This window comes from Zonotrichia albicollis, chromosome 3 (assembly GCF_047830755.1).
Source record: "Zonotrichia albicollis isolate bZonAlb1 chromosome 3, bZonAlb1.hap1, whole genome shotgun sequence".
Taxonomy (NCBI): Eukaryota; Metazoa; Chordata; class Aves; order Passeriformes; family Passerellidae; genus Zonotrichia; species Zonotrichia albicollis.
Genome location: NC_133821.1, coordinates 63,969,480 through 63,989,633, shown reverse-complemented (window position 1 = coordinate 63,989,633; position 20,154 = coordinate 63,969,480). Strand labels below are relative to the sequence as shown.

Here is a 20,154-nt window from a genome sequence, read left to right as displayed (position 1 = left end):
AACAAAGAGTATGGGCTATTTTATATACTAAGTCTTGTTAAAAGAATCCCTACCCACACAGGTTAAAAAAAAGGGCTATCACTGTTTCAGTAACCCTTCAACGCTTTTATGTTTCTCTTAATGGAAATTTTTCACAGAGGCTGAAAAACGCGTGCTCGTGATGTGCCCTGGCAGGGAGCGCAGCTCACCACGGGTGGGACAGCGTACTGAGGACTCCCCTCATCTTCCCTCTGCCATCACAGCACACCTTTACAGGATCCAAATCTCCTGCTTACGTGGAAAACACAAATCTGGGGTGCAGCTGTTTGAGCCAGTGCTTCCAGGACGCCGGTACTGAAGCCACCAGCACGTCACCCCACAGGGTTCCGCGTCCCCCCACGCCAGTGCCAGCGCACCCCGCGTGTCCCTGGGGAGCTGCGAGTCCCGGGGAGCTGTTCGGAGGCGGCGGGAGGACGGTGACACCTCGCGGTCCGACGCCCTTATTGCCTCGGCCGGGCGGGCCCGCAGCGCAGCCGAGCGAGCTCGGAGCCGCTGGGGGTGACGGCGGCGCCTTCCCGGGACCCGGCACGGCCCCAGGCCCGGGCTCTGTCCCGGCAAGAACAGCTCCGTGAGGGGCGAGGGCCGCGCACAGCAAAGGGAAGGCTCCGGCGTGACCTGACCGCCGCATTCCAGTACCGGAGAGCCGACAGGAGAGCTGGAGGGGGGCTTATTACAGGGCATGTAGTGACAGGACAAGGGGGAATGCATTCAGTCTGGAAGAGGGTAGATTTGGATTAGATACTAGGCAGGCATTGTTTGCTGGGACGGTGGTGGGGCACTGCAGCAGGTTGCCCAGGGAGGCTGTGAATTCGCCACCCCGAAAGTGTTCGAGGTCGGGCTGGACGGGGCTTTGAGCACCCTGTTCTGGTGGGACGTGTCCTTGCCCACGGACGATCCTTAAGGAGCCTCCCAGCCCGAGCCGTTCCGCGACGCCCCGCGAGCCCGCGGCCGCCTGCCCGCGCACGCGCGGCGCGTTGCCCGGGAGACGGACGCCGTTAGCGCTCCCTCAGGCGCGCCCGCCGCGCGGATCCGGAGCCGCAGCATGGAGCACACCGTGGGGCCCGCGCAAGCGGCCGCCGACGGGCCCTACAGCTACTCCAGCCAGCCCCGCTCCCTGCCCCCCCGGCCCAAGTACCGAGAGCAGTCCAATGGCTCCGAGACGTGAGTGCCGGTGTCCGGCAGGCCGCTGCCCCGCTGCCTTCCGCGCCTTCCCCCGGGCCCAGCTCCCTTCCCCGCTTGGCCTTTCTCCCGCCGGCCGGGGGAAGCCGCAAGCGGCGCTGTGTGTGCTGTGCCGCAGGGAGAAGGTGCGCTACGGCAACATCATGGTCGACCCGAGAGTGGTGCGCGGAAACGTCCTGTCCTCCCATCCTACCCCACCGCAGGTACGGGGGTTCGCTAAAGTGCACCAGGCTACGGTTTTGTTGGAAAGCCATAGGTAGGGCGGCGAAGCTGTTCCTCATCTATAATGAAGCTGTAATTGAACTTTCAATGTTTCACGTAGTCACAGGCTCTCCAGTTAAACCAGCCTGTTACTGTTTCTAGCTCTTCTTTAAAGCACTCAGTTTCATACGAACTTCTGCAGTTCTGATTTTTTTACCCCCCGTTAAATTCTTGATGACTTTATTTTCTTTCTCTGTTTCTTTAGGGTAATGGTCCTGAGCACAAGTCATTACTTGATAATCTTGTATCATATGCAAGGTGTCATCAGGGGGAATAGCAGCTCTTGGGAAGTTGAGTTGGGGCATAGACTTTGGTTTATCCTACCACAGAAGCAGAGCTAAATGATCCAGCTGTATGCAAAAGCTGCTTGTACGGATGCCAAAGTTTTTTGTTTTTTTTTTTTTTTTGTATTACTGCTATATCCTGATATAATAGTAAATCATAGAATCTTAGAATGGTTTGGGCTGAAAGGGACCCTGAAGATCATATAGTTTCAACCCCCTGTCCTGGGCAGGGACAACTTCCACTTGTCCAGGTTGCTCGGAATCCCACCCAAATATGATACTTTGTTTTCAGAGAATATTTCCACATAGATAATTTGATCATATATGAATTTAAAGCAGTATATTTTAAAAGCTACTGTTTGAAAATAGCTTTGTGTTGTTCAGTAGCCATTTCTTAGAGTGAATGTCACGTAAGTTTTGTTTAAGAAGTTCAAAGCTGATGTTTAACTCAATCTATAAGTAGAATACTGAATTTAAATGTTATTATGAGTTTCTTTTGTTTCATCAGCAATAATTGGTCTATTATATAAACCAATTATATATTAGACTAATTTTTATCTAGCAAACAATTCTGTTCGTAATATGATGACTGGACTTAAGTCCATTTGACTCTCAAAATTTGAAAACATACCATTTTATTATACTTTATCTAACAAAGTTCTGTATACAATATTCACTTTCAAATAAGAAAATAATTAATTATTACTCTTAGCATGAGATGCCATTATTATGTGCCTGTGTAGGCAGCTAGCATAACTTATTAATTTCATGCCATACAGTCTTTAAGCCTGTGAAAATTTAGGGCCAGGACCCAGGAAAGTAAATCCAAAATACTAGATAGCTATCGTTAAGATCAAAGAGCAACCTTCATTTTTCTGTAGAGGCAATTGAATATAATTTTCAAGTATAAAGTGTGTTCTGTTTTGTGGGTATCTTCCTTCTTCACCCAGGCTCAGAGTACCGAGCCCCTTGCCATTGAGGTTAAAAGGCCGAGGAGAGCCTCGAAATCGAAACACATCCCAGCCAGAAGGCTCACACTGGAGCAAATTCGGCCAGGAACGCCGGAGCCTGTGGCAGGCAGAGTACATGTTCACGTGCAGACAGGTAAAAGGCTGCACTTTTTTTTTATATCTGTCTGAAAACAAAAGCTTGTTGATCTATATTCGCTTGCTAAATTGGTGATGAAGTTGGTAGAATCACACAGTTTAAAATCATGGAATGCTGGAATCAGAGGTTCTATACTTGTCTAATTAGTGACTTTTTCCCAGAAGGTCTATTTTTCAGTGTACATTCTTGAATACTAGTCAAGACTGCTTCATTTACTCTTTCCATTTTCAGTATAATTAGAGAAATTGCATATATGCTTAAAATGGAAAGTTTTAAAACTTTTGCTTAAGGTGAACTGCTGTTTTTGGAATCACTTCCATGAAGTGCACCTGACATTACAGAGAACACAGCATCAGATGGCCTTTGCAGCAAATTGATCTATGTTTTGAGAGGCCTTTTTTCTAACTTTATAGAAAGCATTTTATTGCACTCTTTGGATGTAATTCAGAATATAGAGTCATCAAAACCAGTTGAAAGATAAAATGAAAGGAATCCCATGTTGTGTATTCATTGTGCTTTTGTTTCTAGAACTGTATTTGGAAGAGATTAGTGATCGGATAATAGAGGTTGATGGAGAGTGTCAAACAGATGAATTTTTGGACAGACCTCCCACTCCACTCTTCATACCAGCCAAATCAGGAAAAGATGTGGCCACTCAAATAGAAACAGGAGAGGTATGAGGTCAGATCCACAAGTGCTGTCAAAATATCTCTTCCATCCAAAACACATTGCTGATACAAAATTGAAGTAGAAACAGAAAGAAACTAACCCTCATGGAACATGCCAAAAAAACCCCCACAAACCACCCAAACCCAACTCACCAAAGTTTGCTTTGAGGTTGAGTGCAAAATTAAAGAAGTTGTGCTGCCATGTACACTGGCTCTGCTGATTTCAGCTAAGTGATACAGTGTTGAGAAATGCTCTCTTCTGTAAAACATGTCCAGCCCAAGAAGGGACTGGGAACACAGAAGTATGGTCTAGGCAAGTGCTCAGCTTCTCCCTGGCAGTCCCCACAGGGGCTATGGGAGGCTCTCTGGTGTCCCAGGCCAGCCCACTCAGGCCATCCCATGCACCCCCAGCAGCAGTCATGATTCTCCCTGCTTTAGCTGACACTGGTCCCCCACCTGCACTTACCTAGCCTGACTTCAGTACAAGGGCTTTGTTCATTGTCCTTTTCTCCTTGCCAATCCTTGTTAAGAGTAATTGTGATCAAGAGACATTTCTCTCTGTTTCTCTGACTCTCATCCTCAGTTGTTTGACTTTGATATCGAAGTTAAGCCGATTCTGGAGGTGTTGGTTGGAAAAACAGTTGAGCAGGCTTTGCTGGAAGTCATGGAAGAAGAAGAGCTGTCCCAGCTGTGGTCACATCAGCGTGCCTTCGCAGAGCTGCGTAATGCAGAGTTTGCTGAGTTACAACGCTTGGAAGAGCAGGACAGGCGGATCAGAGAGGAGAAGGTAGGACTTCCTAAGGGACTTCCTGTCAGAAGGGAGAAAAACATTTCCAGTACTGAACAACAGCCTGTGATATAAGCTGGGTATGCCCAAAAGGGTACTGTCAGCTTTGACATTCCTTAAAGCATTTTGATGACATACAGCTGCAACTCTGCTACTTGCTCTCATACAACAGCACCACACTGTTGTGTTTATTGGGAGCTGTCATGCTTGAGTGACTTGGTCAAAAGGTCAAAACTAACAGCATATTCTTCTGTACCTGGTACAGCTGTTTCTTAAGCCTTTTCATTATAATAAGTGCTAAACAAATAGTCAGAGTGCTTGGAAGTAAGAGAGACACCTCCTGGTCTTTCACACACAATGCATGCTCTACTCTGTGTGCACATCTCAAGATTGTAAAGTATCATGCCATATTAGTAATGTTTAGTAAATAGGAATAAACAGAGAAGGCAAGTGTTAATTACTTACTATTTATCAGCCTTGTATAATTGTGTTTACTAATGGTTTCCTGAACCAATTTGAGTTTTAATCTTTTGGCACCTGCAGTATTATATAATATTGGAAGATAAAAAGTTTGGGAAATACTTTTCTGAACTTCATCCTATTCCAAGGCAAATAACCAGCTTGATCTGCAATAATAAAGCAAAAAGTCATGAGATTAATGTATACTAAAGCATCAGAGAAGGGTTTCATTTGGCCAGCTGCGATGCCCTTATTTTACAGACTTGTCAAATTCAAGAAAGGAATACTACAGAAATGTGTTTCTTTGTAATTTGGGGTATTTTAATACTCCATAGATAAAGTACAAACTTGCTTTCAAGCACTCTTTCATGTGAGGAATTTCAGTGGAAGTTAGAGGCTGCAAATACCAGGTAGAGATCATACTCTCTTTGCTATTTATGGGACACACACTGTGATAATTCTTCAAAATCTAGATCAAAGGAGTCAAAGCTAAAGGCCTCTAAGTTTTACATGCATAATTGCCTTGACAGGAACGTCGCAGACTGGAGCACCTGGAAAAGCTGCGGAAACAGAAAGAGACTGCAGAGAAAATTGCAGCTCGGGCATTTGCTCAGCGTTACCTGGCTGATCTCATTCCCTCAGTCTTCAACAATCTTCATGACAGTGGATTTTTTTATGACCCTATAGAAAGAGGTTTGTTTTGTTTTTTTCTTTTTAAATACGTGAGCAAAGTTATATAAAGCTCAAAACAACCACGAAACATAGCATATTATCCTATTATTTAGAATAATGTCATAAGACTATTCATTTACATTTGTGGCTGAACACAAAAAACATTATTGCTCATCTGTACAAATAGTGAAGAATAAGCAAGAGCTGACAGTGTGACAATGAGAAGAGCTACTTTGGAGCTAGACAGAAATAAATGGGTGGTTAGGATTGGGAGAGAGATCCAAACTGAAGTACATATATTTTTATAGATCAGACAAAGAAATCAGTATGTCATTCTGAATATTTTTTAATGATTATCAGAGCAAGTGAAAAATTAGTCAATTAGAATTGAAAACTGAAAATAATTTTGGAATTGTATATCAGTGACTTCCAAGCCCTTAGAATCAGCAGCATTTCTTATGAGTTATCTTGCTACACCTCACTTCACCAGTATCCACAGACCACAGCTTGGGAATGGTTACACTCTCTCCAGGGTAAATCATGAGATCAGTGCAGAAACTGAGTGTGTTTTGCAACCAGGGCAGGCTTTGGGATCACAGTGTTCAAAAAGTATCATTTGAGAAGTACATAAGTGAGCAAGAGCTCCTTAGTCAGAGAGAACAAATGCCTTCAGCAGACCAGAAGGCAAATGTCTTTGGAAAGCAAGGCAGGAAATGTTATTCTTCTGACTTGTTCAGGATAGTTATTTGGAACTCACTAGAATATGACTGTGTATCTCATCTGTGCTGAGCCCTTCAGGGTGCCAGACCTCTTTGAAAATAACTGCAGTTGAGAGGACTCTGAATCTATAATGATCATGAACCTCAGTAAGAGAAGCTGGAGATAAGAAAAAAAACATCTGAGAGATTTCATGTGACTCTTACAGAACAAGTGCCTTTTGGCTGGGTGTGGGGTGTCATCCCTTAATTGTTGTAGCAAATAAAAAGCAGCCACCAAGTCCTGTTGGTCATCCTTTATATATAAAGTGACATTTTCCCTTTGTTTCTTCCTCCTAAATTCCGACAGATATTGAGACAGAATTCCTTCCATGGCTGATGTCAGAAGTGGAAGAAGAACTACAGAAGAAGGTTCTGGGAAGAATAATGCTTGACTGTAAGTTACCAAATCCTGGAATGTAATCCGGGCTGCCTCTTGTTCTTGATTGTTTTTTTGCTGGTGAGAACAAATGTCACGTTTATATGGTCACTGTGGGTTAAGGTAGGAAGTGTCATTTTAGGAAAAACTCCATGGTTTTTTGTGTTGGGAGTTTTGTTTGTTTGCATTTATTTTTTGATTTGGTTTGGTTTTTTTACTACATTAACATGTTTTAATGTTGGAAAACTACTACTACAGACAACTAGGTAACTGATTTTCATCTGAAATAATGGAAGTGTCAGTCATGCAGCACTATCCACTCTCTTCTGACTTTATACTGTTTGAGGTTTGTTAATGCTGGGAGATACACCACCTATGTCAGGAACAGAATGGTTAAAGAACACAACCTTTTTTTTGGCTATAAAGCTTCTACTTCCTCTGTGTTACACTGCTGTAGTGTTCTCTGTAGTGCCCCTGATTGTGCCAGTGGGAACAGAAAAGCCCAGCTTGTGTATTGCCACATGTATACCATGAAAGCATCTTAATTTGTTGTGTAAGTTCATGGAGCTATGGATTATTTTCCTACATTAAAAGGAGAATGATGGTGGGCCATGGTTGACTGAGAAGTGAGGTGACCAATATTTTTCATCAAAACAAGGGCTTACCTCCTTATCAGTCAATAATAATGTCCTTCCTTTGAAATAGATTGAAATATCAATCTTCTTTGGCCAGTTCAAGCTAAATATTTGGGCTCTTTTATTAGTTTAGAGGCTGTAGTTGAAAAACCTGAAAAACCTGGATTCTGTCTTGTGTAGGAACACAAAAGTATGGTATATCTGTGCTCAGCAATGTGCTCCTAGATCAAACCACTTTTTTACACTTGCATAACATCTTTATTCCTATAGTTTTCCTCTTGCTGAGATTTTGGGTTTGTATTACAAGTATGTTTTTGCTTCCTTTGGTTTATTTTTAGTTTAATTAGGACCCTGAATTTTACTTGTTAAGGTATAATATGATTTGGACAATTAAAGCTGGTGTGTTAGGTATTTTACGCTGATTCATGTACACTCAAGGATCACTTCTTAATGTAGCTCTTCAGAAGGAAGGGAAATGTCTCTTCTTTAAGAAAAAAATATTGTATGTGACTACTGAATAAACATCCTAAGGAGAATGTTGCTGCAGGATATAATAGTGATGAGAATATCTATTGTATTCTTGTTAAATCTGTTTAAACTTTTAACCAGATACCATTGTCTTGCTCCAGTCCTTAGATATTTCTTCATTTTCAGAGTTATTTCAGGGTTATTTCCCTGTTGAGGGATTTATAGGTCAGTAATGTATACAAAAATTTCTCAAATTATAGGGTTTTTCCTCTGTGGTTGTAAATGGTGGCTGTCTCTGTTTCAGCTTTGATTCGTACAGTGGTGGAACAGCGCTTAGATGAATTTAGCCGTCCACCTCCACCTGCTCCACCTGCTCCACCTGCTGAAGAGCCTGGGGAAACAGATGCAGCTCCCAAGATGTCTGGTGAGGAGGATGATGCTGACCAACCTGTTGCTGAGGAAGAAGAGACTGACCAACCTGAGGAAGGTGCTGAGGAAGAACTTTAAGCTTCCAGTTAGAAGAATAAGGTCAAGAAGGAGCAGCAGATTTGGAAACTGAGTAACAAACAGGCAAGTCATCAAGTAAATGGAGACCAGTGGCTTAGAAATAAGGAATTAATTCCTATCTATTTACAGGTATTGTGCCCTAGCCATTCTGAAGGGTGAACCTAAGCAACAGTAGAGCATTAAAACATGTTTTCCATATGCTGGAGTTGCTGATTTCAGGCTGCTAGAATCAACAGAGAAGTTACAAGTGCAATGAATGGCACAGAAATTCTGTCTCCTTTTACACAATCCAATCCATCAAAAGTTGAAATGCTGTCCCACACCCTGTGCTAGAAGGTCATGAGAAGGATGTTGAGAGCATCATAATAATCTTTGTAAATGCTTTGATAATGTTCTTGGAACAATATTTCCTTACTTTCCTTGTTTTGAAAGGTAGTTACTACAGCAATCAAATAAATTGCTTTTGACTCATGTTAGTCTTTTCTTTCCTCACAAACTTGAATGGACATCTCAGCAGGTAATAGAGCTGAAGCAGCTGCTCCTCAGCCTTGCCAAGTTCAGATTTACCTGCCCCTGGGAATTTCTGCCTGTGCAAAATCCTCCTCAGCAACCTCTTAGAGCCCCTCCTGGAGGTGAGGGGCTGGAGCTACACGCCGAGTCCAGTCTCGGTTTTCTTTGTAATCGTCCTTTCCTGCCGGTTCACTGGAAGCAGTACCAGGCATGACTGACAAAACGTGCCTTCACTAACATGCGTAGTTAGTTGTCCGTCCACATGAGGTGAGCAGTTCCTCAGGTGGGGCCGTCCCCCTCGCAGAAGTACACCCGTGCTACATTGCAGCAGCGCCGTGCCCTGCTGGGTCAGTGTTGCCAGCAGCGGCTGTCCCCGGCAGGCACAGGCCCGCAGCGAGGACAGCTCTGCACGCACGGGGCACGGGGGGTGCGCGGGGCTCTGCAGCTCCTGGGGGCGTGAGCGCATCAGGGAGCCGAGGGAGGCAGGAGGGAGCGGGCGCTGCAGGCACTAGAGGGCAGGACAGCCCGCGGCAATACGCATGGAGAAACGACGGGAAGGACACTGCTGGTGTCACCTTTTCTCATTGCACACTCTGCGCTAGTGACGCCCGTCGGAACTTCCCTCCTCTGTAGAACCCTAATGGCGTCGAACTGTTGCAGAATTTACTCATTTATGGCATGAGGAGCCAATACTTGAATCACCCAGTGCAGTCCACACTTGCTCATAGAACGACAGAGTAGTTTGAATTGGAAGGGGCCTTGTAGATCATCCGGTGCAATCCCACGCCTGCCCTGAGCGGGGACATCTTTAAGTAGGTCAGTTTGCTCAAAGTCCCATCCACCCTGGTGGTAACGGAGAAGGTGGAATCATCTCCTCAGGGCTGACCCGTGACAGTACAAGAAACAGGCACTGGTTGCTTCAGGGGAGGTGCACGCCTGCTGGGGTGCGAGTCTGACACCGAATCCCAAGTAAAGGGAGCAAAACCGGGACGTGCGTGCAGGACGTTGTGAGTTGCCTTCCTGGGAAGTTGCTAACCACCAGCAGTGCAGGTCAGGACGTTCTGTGGACCGTCACAAGCACGGACAACTCCGCGGCCAGGGCAGAGGCGGTATCGACAGCCGCGGCACCCGCACTCCCCTGAGAAGGAGCTTCACGCTTTCCCGCTAGCGCCACCGCACAGCGAGAGCCGGGCACCGGCGGCGGCGGGTCCGCATCCCCGGGCCGTCCCCGCACCCCCGCCCGTCCCGGCGCTCCGCAGGGGCGGAGCGGGCAGGGGAGGCGGCGCGGCCGCCCCTCGTCCCGGCCCTCCCCCGGCCCGCCCGCCGCCGCCCCGCCGCCAGGCGTCTCCCGGGGCCGGGCAGCGCCGCGGGGACGGGAGGAGCCGCCACTGCCGCCGCTGCGCTCCCCGGCCCGGCGCTGGGGGAGCGGGCGGCGCCCGCGGAGCTGGGCCATGAGGTGAGCGGGGCCGGCGTGCGGGGCCGGGCCGGGGCGCTCCGCCGTCCCGCAGCCGGGCCGGGGCGCTCGGGGGAGCGGGGGGCCCGCTCCGGGCGGGGCGCTGGGGGGCGGGCGCCGAGCACCGCGGCTGTCGGACCGGGCCCGCCGCCGCAGGAAAACTGTGCCACAATGTGTCCGCTTTCAGGAGGAGAGTTTCGTCTTTACTTATTTGTTTTCTGCTTGTGCCCCTCGACTTTCCTGACGCCCCGGGCGCCGTGCAGACTCTCCCGCTTGTCCGCCTGCAGCGCCGCGCACCGGAGCCCCGGGATGGGCGTCCGCTCCGGCCCCTCTTGCCTCTGGGCACAGAAAGGCCGCAGCACCGGGAATTTGGAGGAGGAGGGGACGTCTCCTCATCTCTCCTTGGTGCCTCTCTGCAGCCCCGCAGCCCTCACGGCGCTTTCAGGGCGGCGGGCGCTGCGGTGACCGCGGGCGGCGGTGGCACCCCCGTGACGGGAGACACGGGTCGTGGTCCGGGAGGGAGGTTTGTTCCCGCGTGCAAAAACAACTGCGGCTCCAAAGGTGCGCCCTCCGCTCGCACACGGGTCTCGACGGCTGCATCAAACCCCTGCCGACAGAAGCCGCCGCAGCAGGGTTTACACAGTTCTCCATCTCTCTTCAGGAGGCTGACAGCTTGCCGAGGTCAAGCCTTGAGCTGTCATTGACTCCTTTGGGACACACAACTTTGTAAAATTTTTTTTAAATTTTTTATTGGGTGGAAGAGGGATTTACTATATTTACTACATTCTACTACATAGGATTTGTTTTTTTTCTTAAAGCACTTAACTTGGTTAAAATTTAACTTTCAGTTGTTTATTTTTTTCTCTATTAGAAGTTTCTGTCCCTTAGTCAAATGACAATTCATTTCTGAGAAAGGGGAGTATTGGACAGCCAAACTTTTCTCTGGTGGCTGTTGCTTCCCGTCTGACTTTAACACAACAAGTATGTCCCACCTTGCAATGCTTGGCCAGTAAGGCAGACTGTTTTTATAGAAGGTATTTAAAGTAGCTGATGAAGAGCAGAAGTACTAGCTGCCTATAAAATGTGAGTTAAAACACAATCTTCCCACCTCAGCTGATATTTTTAATTTATAAAGCATTATATAGGACAGAATCCAAACCATGTTTTTGCGTACATGATATATCTACATGCATGTTTGTGGCCACTTTGTCTAACATGATGAGGGTGTTCATGAATAAATAGAAATGACATATACGTCCTCTTTCCAGGAAGCAGTAGGAGAGGATGTGCCTGGCATTATTACCAGGAGATTAGCAATCCAGCTCTGACAGAACAGGGAAGAGGCTTCCAGTCTGAACACTCAGATTGGATTGCATTGCAGTTGCAAAATTAACGTCAGCAGGTATAACCTGATTCTTCTTGGTTGTCCCAAAGCTTAGCAGAAAATCTGGCTCTTGAAGTCTGAGATACCTAATTACATGCACCAGGTGTCAAGCGGTCCTGTCCCTTCTTGGTGCTTCGCAGGAGTGTCCCTTTTTTATTGTGAGGACTTCAGTATGCCATTGACCCTGCAACATCTCTCTGTGCTCTGACCCTTCGTCGGGGAGAAATAAAGATGCTGGCATTGGGAATTTCCCTTCACTGCTCCTTCCCATCCCTGTTGTTGTTTGGAGAAGCAGCTCAAGGAGCACTGCTCCACCTCTGTGCGTGGGGAGTGGTCACACAGCACGGCACAAAATGGGGCTGTAGGGAGCAGGTGGCTCTGGGTGGAACACAGGGACTTGTGCTCAACAGAGGTACAGGTACAGTCACAGGATTGGTGACAAACTGTGCTTTCATTCCTCGATATTGTGTGTGCTTGCTGCCCTGGTGCCACTGTATCTGCAGTATAGTTTCCACCATTAGTGTGTTACTTGCCCTGAATTATAAGTCAAAGCAGTCAAAATCTCATTTGCAAACCTAATGGGAGCTGAAATAGATCCTGGAGTACTATCTGAAACAGATCCTGGGGTACTATAACTGTGTAATGGGCTGACTGCCACTGCTTTTTGAATTGCTCAGTGCTCTGACATGCAAATAGGAGCTGGTTGTTCTGATCATGCAGATGCTGAAAATTGATAATAGGATTATTTGTGTAAGAAGCAGAAGATGGGATGAGCAGAAATAAAAGAGAAATAAGATTAGAAGGACTGTACCAGTCCCTGTGTATCAGAGTGAGAACAATAGTGGGAGGTTTGGAGAGTTTGGTACAAAAAAAGCAAAAGAAAGTAATTATTTATTTCATAAAGGGATCCATTAAATCATGTAGTTTATTCTCTAAGTTTAACCAGGGCAGGTCACAAATTCATGGTCTCTAACTAAAGTCAATAACTTCTATTTCCTCTAATTTCTATAATTTTCTCTGCATCAAGAACCTCCTGTTGTGAAGTTCTGTGAGCACTTGCATGTCCTCTTTCAGTGCTCAGTGGAAAGGAAGCATCATAAGATAATTCCCCTCCCCTTGACTATTGAGACACATTTAATCTACCGTGTATTTCCAGGGCTGGGACCTGATCTGCTGTCCCTCCCTCAAATTCCTAATCTCTTGAGTGATGATTAAACCCCAAAAAACATTGACTCCCACCCTGCCCATAAGTGAATACACACATTATACTTAAGGCAGTCGTTGTAAGTTTGATGTGTTTGAGCACTTGACTTTACACCTAACTTTATGAATCTAAATCATCCTCTTCAGTAAGAGCAACCTGGCCCACAAGATGTTTTCAAAGCTAGAGTATTGCCAGCTAGTTCCCTACTGGCCCCTCTGAGCTTTTATTTTAAGATGTTCCTGCTTTCACAGATAAGCATGAGGCCAACAAGACACCAAGGGATCAGCAGTCACACACTTCTACTTCAGCCTGTGCCACCGTGCAGGCAGCTGCATCTTTTAAGTGTCACTAAACTCAAAAGAATCTGTTTGTTCTTTTCTTGTGTTGTGTGGAAAGAAGTAGGAAATCTCTTTGAATGATGCCAAGGATACTGCTATTTTGTGATAACTAGCAGGAAATAACAAGAGTTAGGACAGAAAGAAGGTCAGTTGACTTGAATTCTGTATGGGAAAATCTTGAAAGTTGATCATAAAATTTAATTGCACACATATCCTGGAGATAGTCAAATAAATATTTTGCTTCTAATTTTGCTTTTTTTGCTGATTTATCTCTATGTTCCAATGCATTCTTCTGCATATGGGCTATTTACAGTTTGCTGTGGGAGAGTGTTTTGGGTTCCAGATGTCTCTGACGGGACAATCCAGAAGGAAGAGCTATTTCCAATGGACTTTACTGTCTCCATGTTTCCCACATTTCTTCTTTTTCTGCTTGTACTGATTGATTTTTTGTAAAATGGCATGAGTTTCAGTGCTAAATAAGGATCAAGGATGCCTTTGTGAACTAATTCTGTCTTGGAGGACAGAGTAGATCTGCTTTTATCTTTCTGTGTCTTGCACCTAGAGCACTATTTCAGAAGCTGTTTCACAAACAACTTGGGATAGAAAATATAAGCTTAGGAAAGCACTTAGGAAAATATTAGTGTAGCAGTATTTAACCTGTGCTAACATGCACAACACCAAGGAAATGTAGTGTATTGAGCAATATTAAATTTTGCTCTTCCACTCACTCTCTTGTATCCAGGTTTCTGTTGCTATTAATGGTGTTGAGGGACTCTTGAGGAGAAGCAAGGATGTCTTCTGCATGACTGACACTTGTCTTTCAGAGATAACCACAGCAGCAACAGTCCCATGTGGTTTTTTTTTGGTCATAAACTGTCATTGCAATTTTGTTGGTGTACTTTAGCTGGAATGTTATTTCAATCACTGCAGCTGTAAAATGTGATGGGAAGCTTTGGTTTGTCCTGTCCTGCAGAAATAAGTAACTTTAGATTCATTATGGCTTTTTTAAAGATTACAATAAAAGTGCTGTAAAATTGAGCAAGAAACAAGTTGCTTATATAGCATTACAATTCTATTTCACCAGTGCCTTGACAGGTTGATGCCCAAAGAAGACACCAAGTGTCTAATCATAACATTGTCCTGCAATAATAAGCGGTGGAAGGACTGGTGAAGCACATATCAAAGACATAACTAAAGTAGTTCAATGCTTATTTTGTCCCCAAAGAGGTAGAAATTACTTCTTTTCCAGGTGGAATTATCTCTAGAGTCATTGTCACAGATATGGCATGCAAATATCCAAGAGGAGTTTGAAAGGAAGTAGAGATGCTGAACAAAGATCTGAAAAGAGGGACTAAGCAAAAGGCAGAAGGAAGATGGTAAAATGCTGGAAAGTATTAGCTAAGAAAAAGAAGTTACTAAAAACATAACTGATGTTTGATTGGCATGACAAAAGAGAAGCTGGTAGAAGTACAAAACCCTCAGAGATATGTTTTGTAATCACAAGTTCTATTTCAATTCAATTTTCATTTAGTCTTAGCAACCAGCTTAACTTTCTGTCCAGAGAGGCAACTTTTGTAATGCTCCAGAAATATTCCATAGAGTTCTAGGATGCTTTCTGACTTCTGTTTTTAAATTTTTTATGTGCTGAGAGACACAAAAGACATTAAACCCTTTTAAAGTGATTAAGACAAACAAAGAAGATGTAACAGAATCTTTTTCTGCTTCAACTGCACTTAGGTATCTCAGCAATCACCCATAATAATTAGGCAAGTGATTGAATATCTCTCACAGTAAGAGATTATTTACCTGCTGAAACACTATTTTTTTGTATTATCAGGGCTCATCCAAGAACAGACCAGAGCTGCTGGTCAGAATGAGTCCAAAAGCGCTCTGACAAAACCACTCCTCCCTCTTTCAGTGGAAGAGAAATTTGAAAACTAGCTCATGAGGTATCCTGAGTAGATGCATCATTTGCTTCTTGTAAACCTGGCAGCCAGACAGCCCTTCCTCATCCCAGTGGTGCCAGGCACTGGAAGGAGATCACTCAGTGTTGGTCCTCAGTGATGGATGCCAATGAAAGTAAGAAAAAATGTGTCAGGTGAGGATTTCCACAGTTAGGCTGTTAGACCCCAGATGAAGATGAATTAAATTTCTCTTGTCCAGAGAAGGGCAGCAAAGCTGGTGAAGGGTCTGGAGCACAAGTCTTACAAGGAGCAGTTGAGGGAGCTGGGGTCGTTTAGACTGGAGAAAAGGAGGCTCGAGGGAGATTCTCCACAGCTGCTATAGCCCACTGGGGGTTGGTCTCTTCTCCCAGGCAACCAGCAACAACGAGAACATTGTCTCAAGCTGAGTTTTAGGTTGGACATTTAGAAGGAATTCTTCACAGAAAAGGTGATTAGACATTGGTATGGGCTGCCAAGGGAGGTGGTGGCGTCACTGTGCCTGGAGGTGTTTAATAAAAAGCTGAATGTGGCACTTAGTGCCATGGTCTAGTGGACATGGTAGTGTTTGGTCATGTTGCACTCAATGATCAGAGCTCTTTTCTCACCTAGTTGATTCTGTGATTCTGTAACTAACAATTTCAGAAAAATGTAGCACAGCCTGGAGCACCAATTCATCACAAGTCAGTGAAACTGCTACAAGTCTGCAAAATATTTTGGTTTCAGTTAACTCAGGGTATTCAGGCAAAAATAAGTTCACTGGAAATATTTTGACTTGTTCATGACTCACTTGTTTTTACAAATCTAACACTCCTTTCCTCACAAAGCAAGTAAATATGCAGGCAAAGCAAACACATTTACTATAATATCTGTGATACCAAAATTCTGTAGTTCTGAAAGGTATTCTCAGCTTGCCCTTATACGAAACCATTTGAGGGGGTCAGGGAGGTGCTCATGTGGTGACAGTCACTACGTCCTGGCTTGGAAACATATTGCTTTGGATTTCTAGTTTTGCTTGGAACAAAGGATTGACGAGGCATTTTGTGTCTCTTGGGGGTTGCAGATGGATTGTAATGATATTCTTGTCACTGGTTGTGCCCAGCAAGGCTTCTGGACCTTGTTACTTCTCACATAGCAGCTGCCAGGGACAAGAATAATTTTCACACTTGGAAATCATCTTTACTTGACTTGTGCACATTTACATGCTGCTCTTCTCTCTCAAATGCTCTTAGTGTAATTGATAGAAGGAATTGTCTCCCTTTTTAATCACTGCATTTGCAGATTTTTCACTGAGTCTGTGGAGAGCTCTGGCTAATAAAATGCATCCTAATTTTTAAGCATTTATTGAATGAATAGAAGAAAGGCTTCCCTGGCCAAAACAGAGAGACTGACAAGATAGAAAACAAAACAAGGATAAATGAGTGATTAAATTACTTTCCACCCTTTGTCTTTCTCTAATAGAAAAGATAAGGTTGGAATTTTTTTTTTTCCTTTAAGTTGTTCTTATTGTTTCAACGATTTGTCAGTGTTCATGCCTGAATCTCAGAACACTTCAAGTCTTTGCAGGCTTCTGGACCTATACAGCCAAATATTTACAGATTTGTAGACCTCTAACAAAAATAAAATACTGAATTACAGAGTGTATACTACGATACTAGAGGTCATCAAAGTGACCTGATTGAGAAGGGGTTGTGGTCTCAGTCTTTTCAAAAATAAAATTACCAGATTTTTGCTAAATTTTTCATTCCACTTTTCTCAACATCAAAAATCTCAGCATTATAAAATAATTTTAAAATAAGATATTACAAAAATGAGTACAGACTTCTAAAACTAACAGAAAACAGAGAATATAAATAAGATTGTTTCAGATATTTTTTACCCAAATAAAAAAAAGCAGTTCATTAAATAGTTGAGACAATGTAGTGTCTTTTTTGATCTGTAAAAATATCAGCAGGATATATTACTTTGAAAATTTTTTTTGTCAAATTCACTAATTTTTTCAACTGTATAAGTCTCTGAATTATCTTTGTGGTCAGTGATTTGCACTGATAACTTTATCAATTTATTAAGTAATCATCTAATTTAGAAAAACCCATAGTCAAGTTATAATTTTTAATATTAAATTCTAGCCTGATAGCAAAAATGGTCGCACATCTACTGAGGTGTTATAGTTGCTATCATACTTTTAATAATATATTTGAGTCCCAGAATCTGAAATTGCATTAAATTTTAATTTGAATATCATGTGTTTTGACAAGGATATTCTTCCAAAGTTGAATCCACAAAGTTTATCAAACAACTTAAGGCAGCATAATTGTGGAGAGTGTGACCTGTGCCTAAGTTTCTCAGCAGAGCACTGACTCTTGAATTGTACGGGTTCTCCCAATGTGAATATGGTTAGCAAGTCATTAGCAACCATTTATTGGAGATCTGTTAGCTTGTTATTGAGATTGTAGTAAATGCTGGAGATCAGAATGTCATGGTACAACGAGGAAAATGCACTTTGGTAGCTGTTGACAGAAAACATCCAAGTATTTGACAGTGGGCACTTTTAGATAACCCTGAGTTCTTCCACTTGCAGACCTCACATGCTGTATAAACATCTGACAGAGTATGTTCATGTAGGTTTTTGTAAATTACTAACCCAGCCTTCTGGTAACTTGGGGTGAGCATCTGAGTTGTTTCAAGTTATTTTTCATTAACTCACAGAACCATACTAAATGGATGTTTCAAAAGTCAGAGCTGGAGTAAGAGGTCATGCAACTCAGTGAAGGAATGAAGACAAGTGTCCTCTCAGTGAATTTTAATAAAAGGTTGGAGATCACTTAGCTTGTTTTGTCTAAATTATTGTAACTTTTCTATGTCAAGATCACTTTTAAATGAAGAAAAGGTGTTCTTTGCCTCTGTTTCTAGAGCACATGGAGAAGTTAATCAGGTTCCAAGGCTGTCTCTGAAAAACTGGCATACAGACAAGTGACTGCAATAAAAATGCCAAACTGCTGAAATACAAGGTGTATTTTATATCAACCTGCACTTGGCATTCATTAATCTATGGTGCACCCTATTCCAAGCTCTTTATTTGGTACTGACAGGGGATTTAACAGTGACTTGTTTTTAAGTTGTTTTTGTCATTCTGTGGAGGTAGTGGCTCTTCCTTTACTTTCAGTCTCCACAACATTGACCTTGTTATCCTGTTTTCATAATTCCTTTCACATTCTCTTTCACTGAAAAAAAGAACCTTGTGTAGAGAAGAGACAGTCTCCTTTAATTTATTCAAGTTTCAGTTTTGCTGGACAAAACAGTAGAACAACATTGCCCTGCAGGATGAAATTTTAAATGAGCATGAACACTGTGCATGTAATGCCACATTTTTTTGGCTTCTTGTTTGGCTTCTTGTAATGTGCAAGAAGTGGCACAGAATTCCAGACAGGTTTGTATACCATGCAATTCCTGGTCTGCAAGTGCAGACCTCAGAAGGGCAGGAGTCCCGTTATAACTCTGTGTGACCAGTTGTCAGTATGGGAGAACAAAAGTTTCATTTAATCTTTAGTTGACAGTGGGGAGCAACATTTTATCTCTTTTTTTTAATCTGAGAAGGAGGTTACTGGGCTGAGTATGAATTGTCTGCATTTATCTCTGCTTTTATTCAACAATAATCTGTGAGCCACAATTTGCAGATCTTTGAAGTGATTAAATGGCTTGATAACCAAAGGAAAAATTAAGGAAACAGCTAAGTAATATTTAGGAACATGTGTAGCTTTCGTTATTAAAGCATATATGCACCATTTGGAGGATTTGGTTATTATTAGAGTTGTGCACCACAGGCATTCTAGGCACTACTATGAAAATATAACCCCTAAAACAAACATACCTTTTAAGAGAAGGCAATGAGAAATCACTCCCCGAGTTACAGTTTAGTTCCAATAGAATCAGTCCCTGACAATTAATGTGATGGCTAATTTCAGTAAATTAGTTCTAATAATTACCCCTTGCCTCTGTGCCATCTGAAGTGGCGGCTTGCATTTCCCATGCAGTATCCTGCTCCAGCCAGTGCACGTGTGAGAGCAGGAGGGAAGGGATGTGGGTGGTTTGGCTGCCGAGTTGGCCACTGACAGGTCCAGCTGCTGTCCAAAGGAAATCTGAGCTTGCAGGTTGAAGCAAACAAATGGAGCAATGTGACAGGCAGCTGTTACCCAGTGTAAGGCTTGTAGTGTTAATTGAAACAAATCAGCTCCTGCTGTCTCTGCCTCCAGTGTTAAGTTCTCAGTGAAAACTTTGCCTATGCTTCAGAGTTATAAGGATGTACTCGTGTTATCATTGCCTACTTCTGGCAGCTCAAGCAAATCTCTGAAGTATAGAGCCTTTGGGAGTGGAGAGGAAAAAGAAAACATTTTTACTAGCCAAGAAGCTGTTAACAAACAGTGAGGCATATTGTGGAACAGCATTACTTATGCTTTGCCACATAATTTAGGTATAGGGACATCCAGCGTTTATGAAGAAACTAAAGAGACTAAGCTCCTAAATCCCTTAGAATCACTGTAAAGATCACTTTGCATCTAAAATAACCGAAAAGTACCAATATTCTTGACCCAAAATCTTTTTCAGATAAATCTTCCTCCCTTTCTGAATGAAATCATTTCCCAGCATTGAAGTTTAAAACTACTGACAGTGTATGAGAGTGAGCAAAACAGAGAAGTGAAATTTGACCAAATAATTTGTGAGTGTTTTTATAACATAGCAGCAACATTGCACATTGCATCACCTTGTTGCAATAGTGCTTAGGTTGCATATGTTGTAGATAATGTGCAAGATTGTGAGCATTTTGAGGGTGGGAGGTTTTAGATTACCATAATCTAAGCAAGATGTATGAGGTAAGGTGTTGGCTTCTAGATGATAAATCTGTTTTTATGATTTCCTGAAATTTACTGACATTGCCAAAGTACCGACTAAAAGCGTATCCCCCACTCTGGTCACGGGAGTGACTTTTGCACCGTGTGGGAACTTGTCTGTTTGTCTGTCTCTGCTCTGGGTTTTGCTCACCACATTTGGAAAGTTTTCAGCTGGTAGTGTGTGTTACTTGTATCAAACTTATGAAAGAAGTGAGTGTTAAACCCCAGGTTTTTGT

At 43.5% G+C, this 20,154-nt stretch overlaps 2 protein-coding genes across 2 annotated transcripts in view; both read left to right on the top strand.

Moving 5' to 3' along the window:
• Positions 1–940: 940 nt before the first annotated feature.
• Positions 941–8,671, top strand: RSPH3 (radial spoke head 3). Its single transcript, XM_005490249.4, has 8 exons — positions 941–1,200; positions 1,337–1,421; positions 2,714–2,867; positions 3,399–3,544; positions 4,122–4,325; positions 5,315–5,477; positions 6,522–6,608; positions 7,998–8,671. The coding sequence occupies exons 1-8, from the start codon at positions 1,082–1,084 to the stop codon at positions 8,198–8,200; spliced, it is 1,161 nt and encodes a 386-aa protein (XP_005490306.2). The 5' UTR covers positions 941–1,081; the 3' UTR covers positions 8,201–8,671.
• Positions 8,672–10,008: 1,337 nt separating this feature from the next.
• The window catches only part of PLAGL1 (PLAG1 like zinc finger 1), a 49,854-nt gene continuing 39,708 nt past the window's right edge, over positions 10,009–20,154 (top strand). Inside the window, exon 1 of the mRNA XM_074537669.1 lies at positions 10,009–10,166. The gene's annotated coding sequence lies outside the window, so the exon portion shown is untranslated. The remainder of the gene's footprint in view (positions 10,167–20,154) is intronic.

What these genes read in the sequence shown, in the direction of transcription:
- RSPH3 (XM_005490249.4), top strand. Translation starts at nt 1,082, where the DNA reads ATGGAGCACACCGTGGGGCCCGCGCAAGCGGCCGCCGACGGGCCCTAC. An exon ending in ACATGTTCACGTGCAGACAG is followed by an intron (nt 2,868 to 3,398) that starts GTAAAAGGCTGC and finishes TTTTGTTTCTAG; the next exon opens with AACTGTATTTGGAAGAGATT. An exon ending in GGCGGATCAGAGAGGAGAAG is followed by an intron (nt 4,326 to 5,314) that starts GTAGGACTTCCT and finishes TTGCCTTGACAG; the next exon opens with GAACGTCGCAGACTGGAGCA.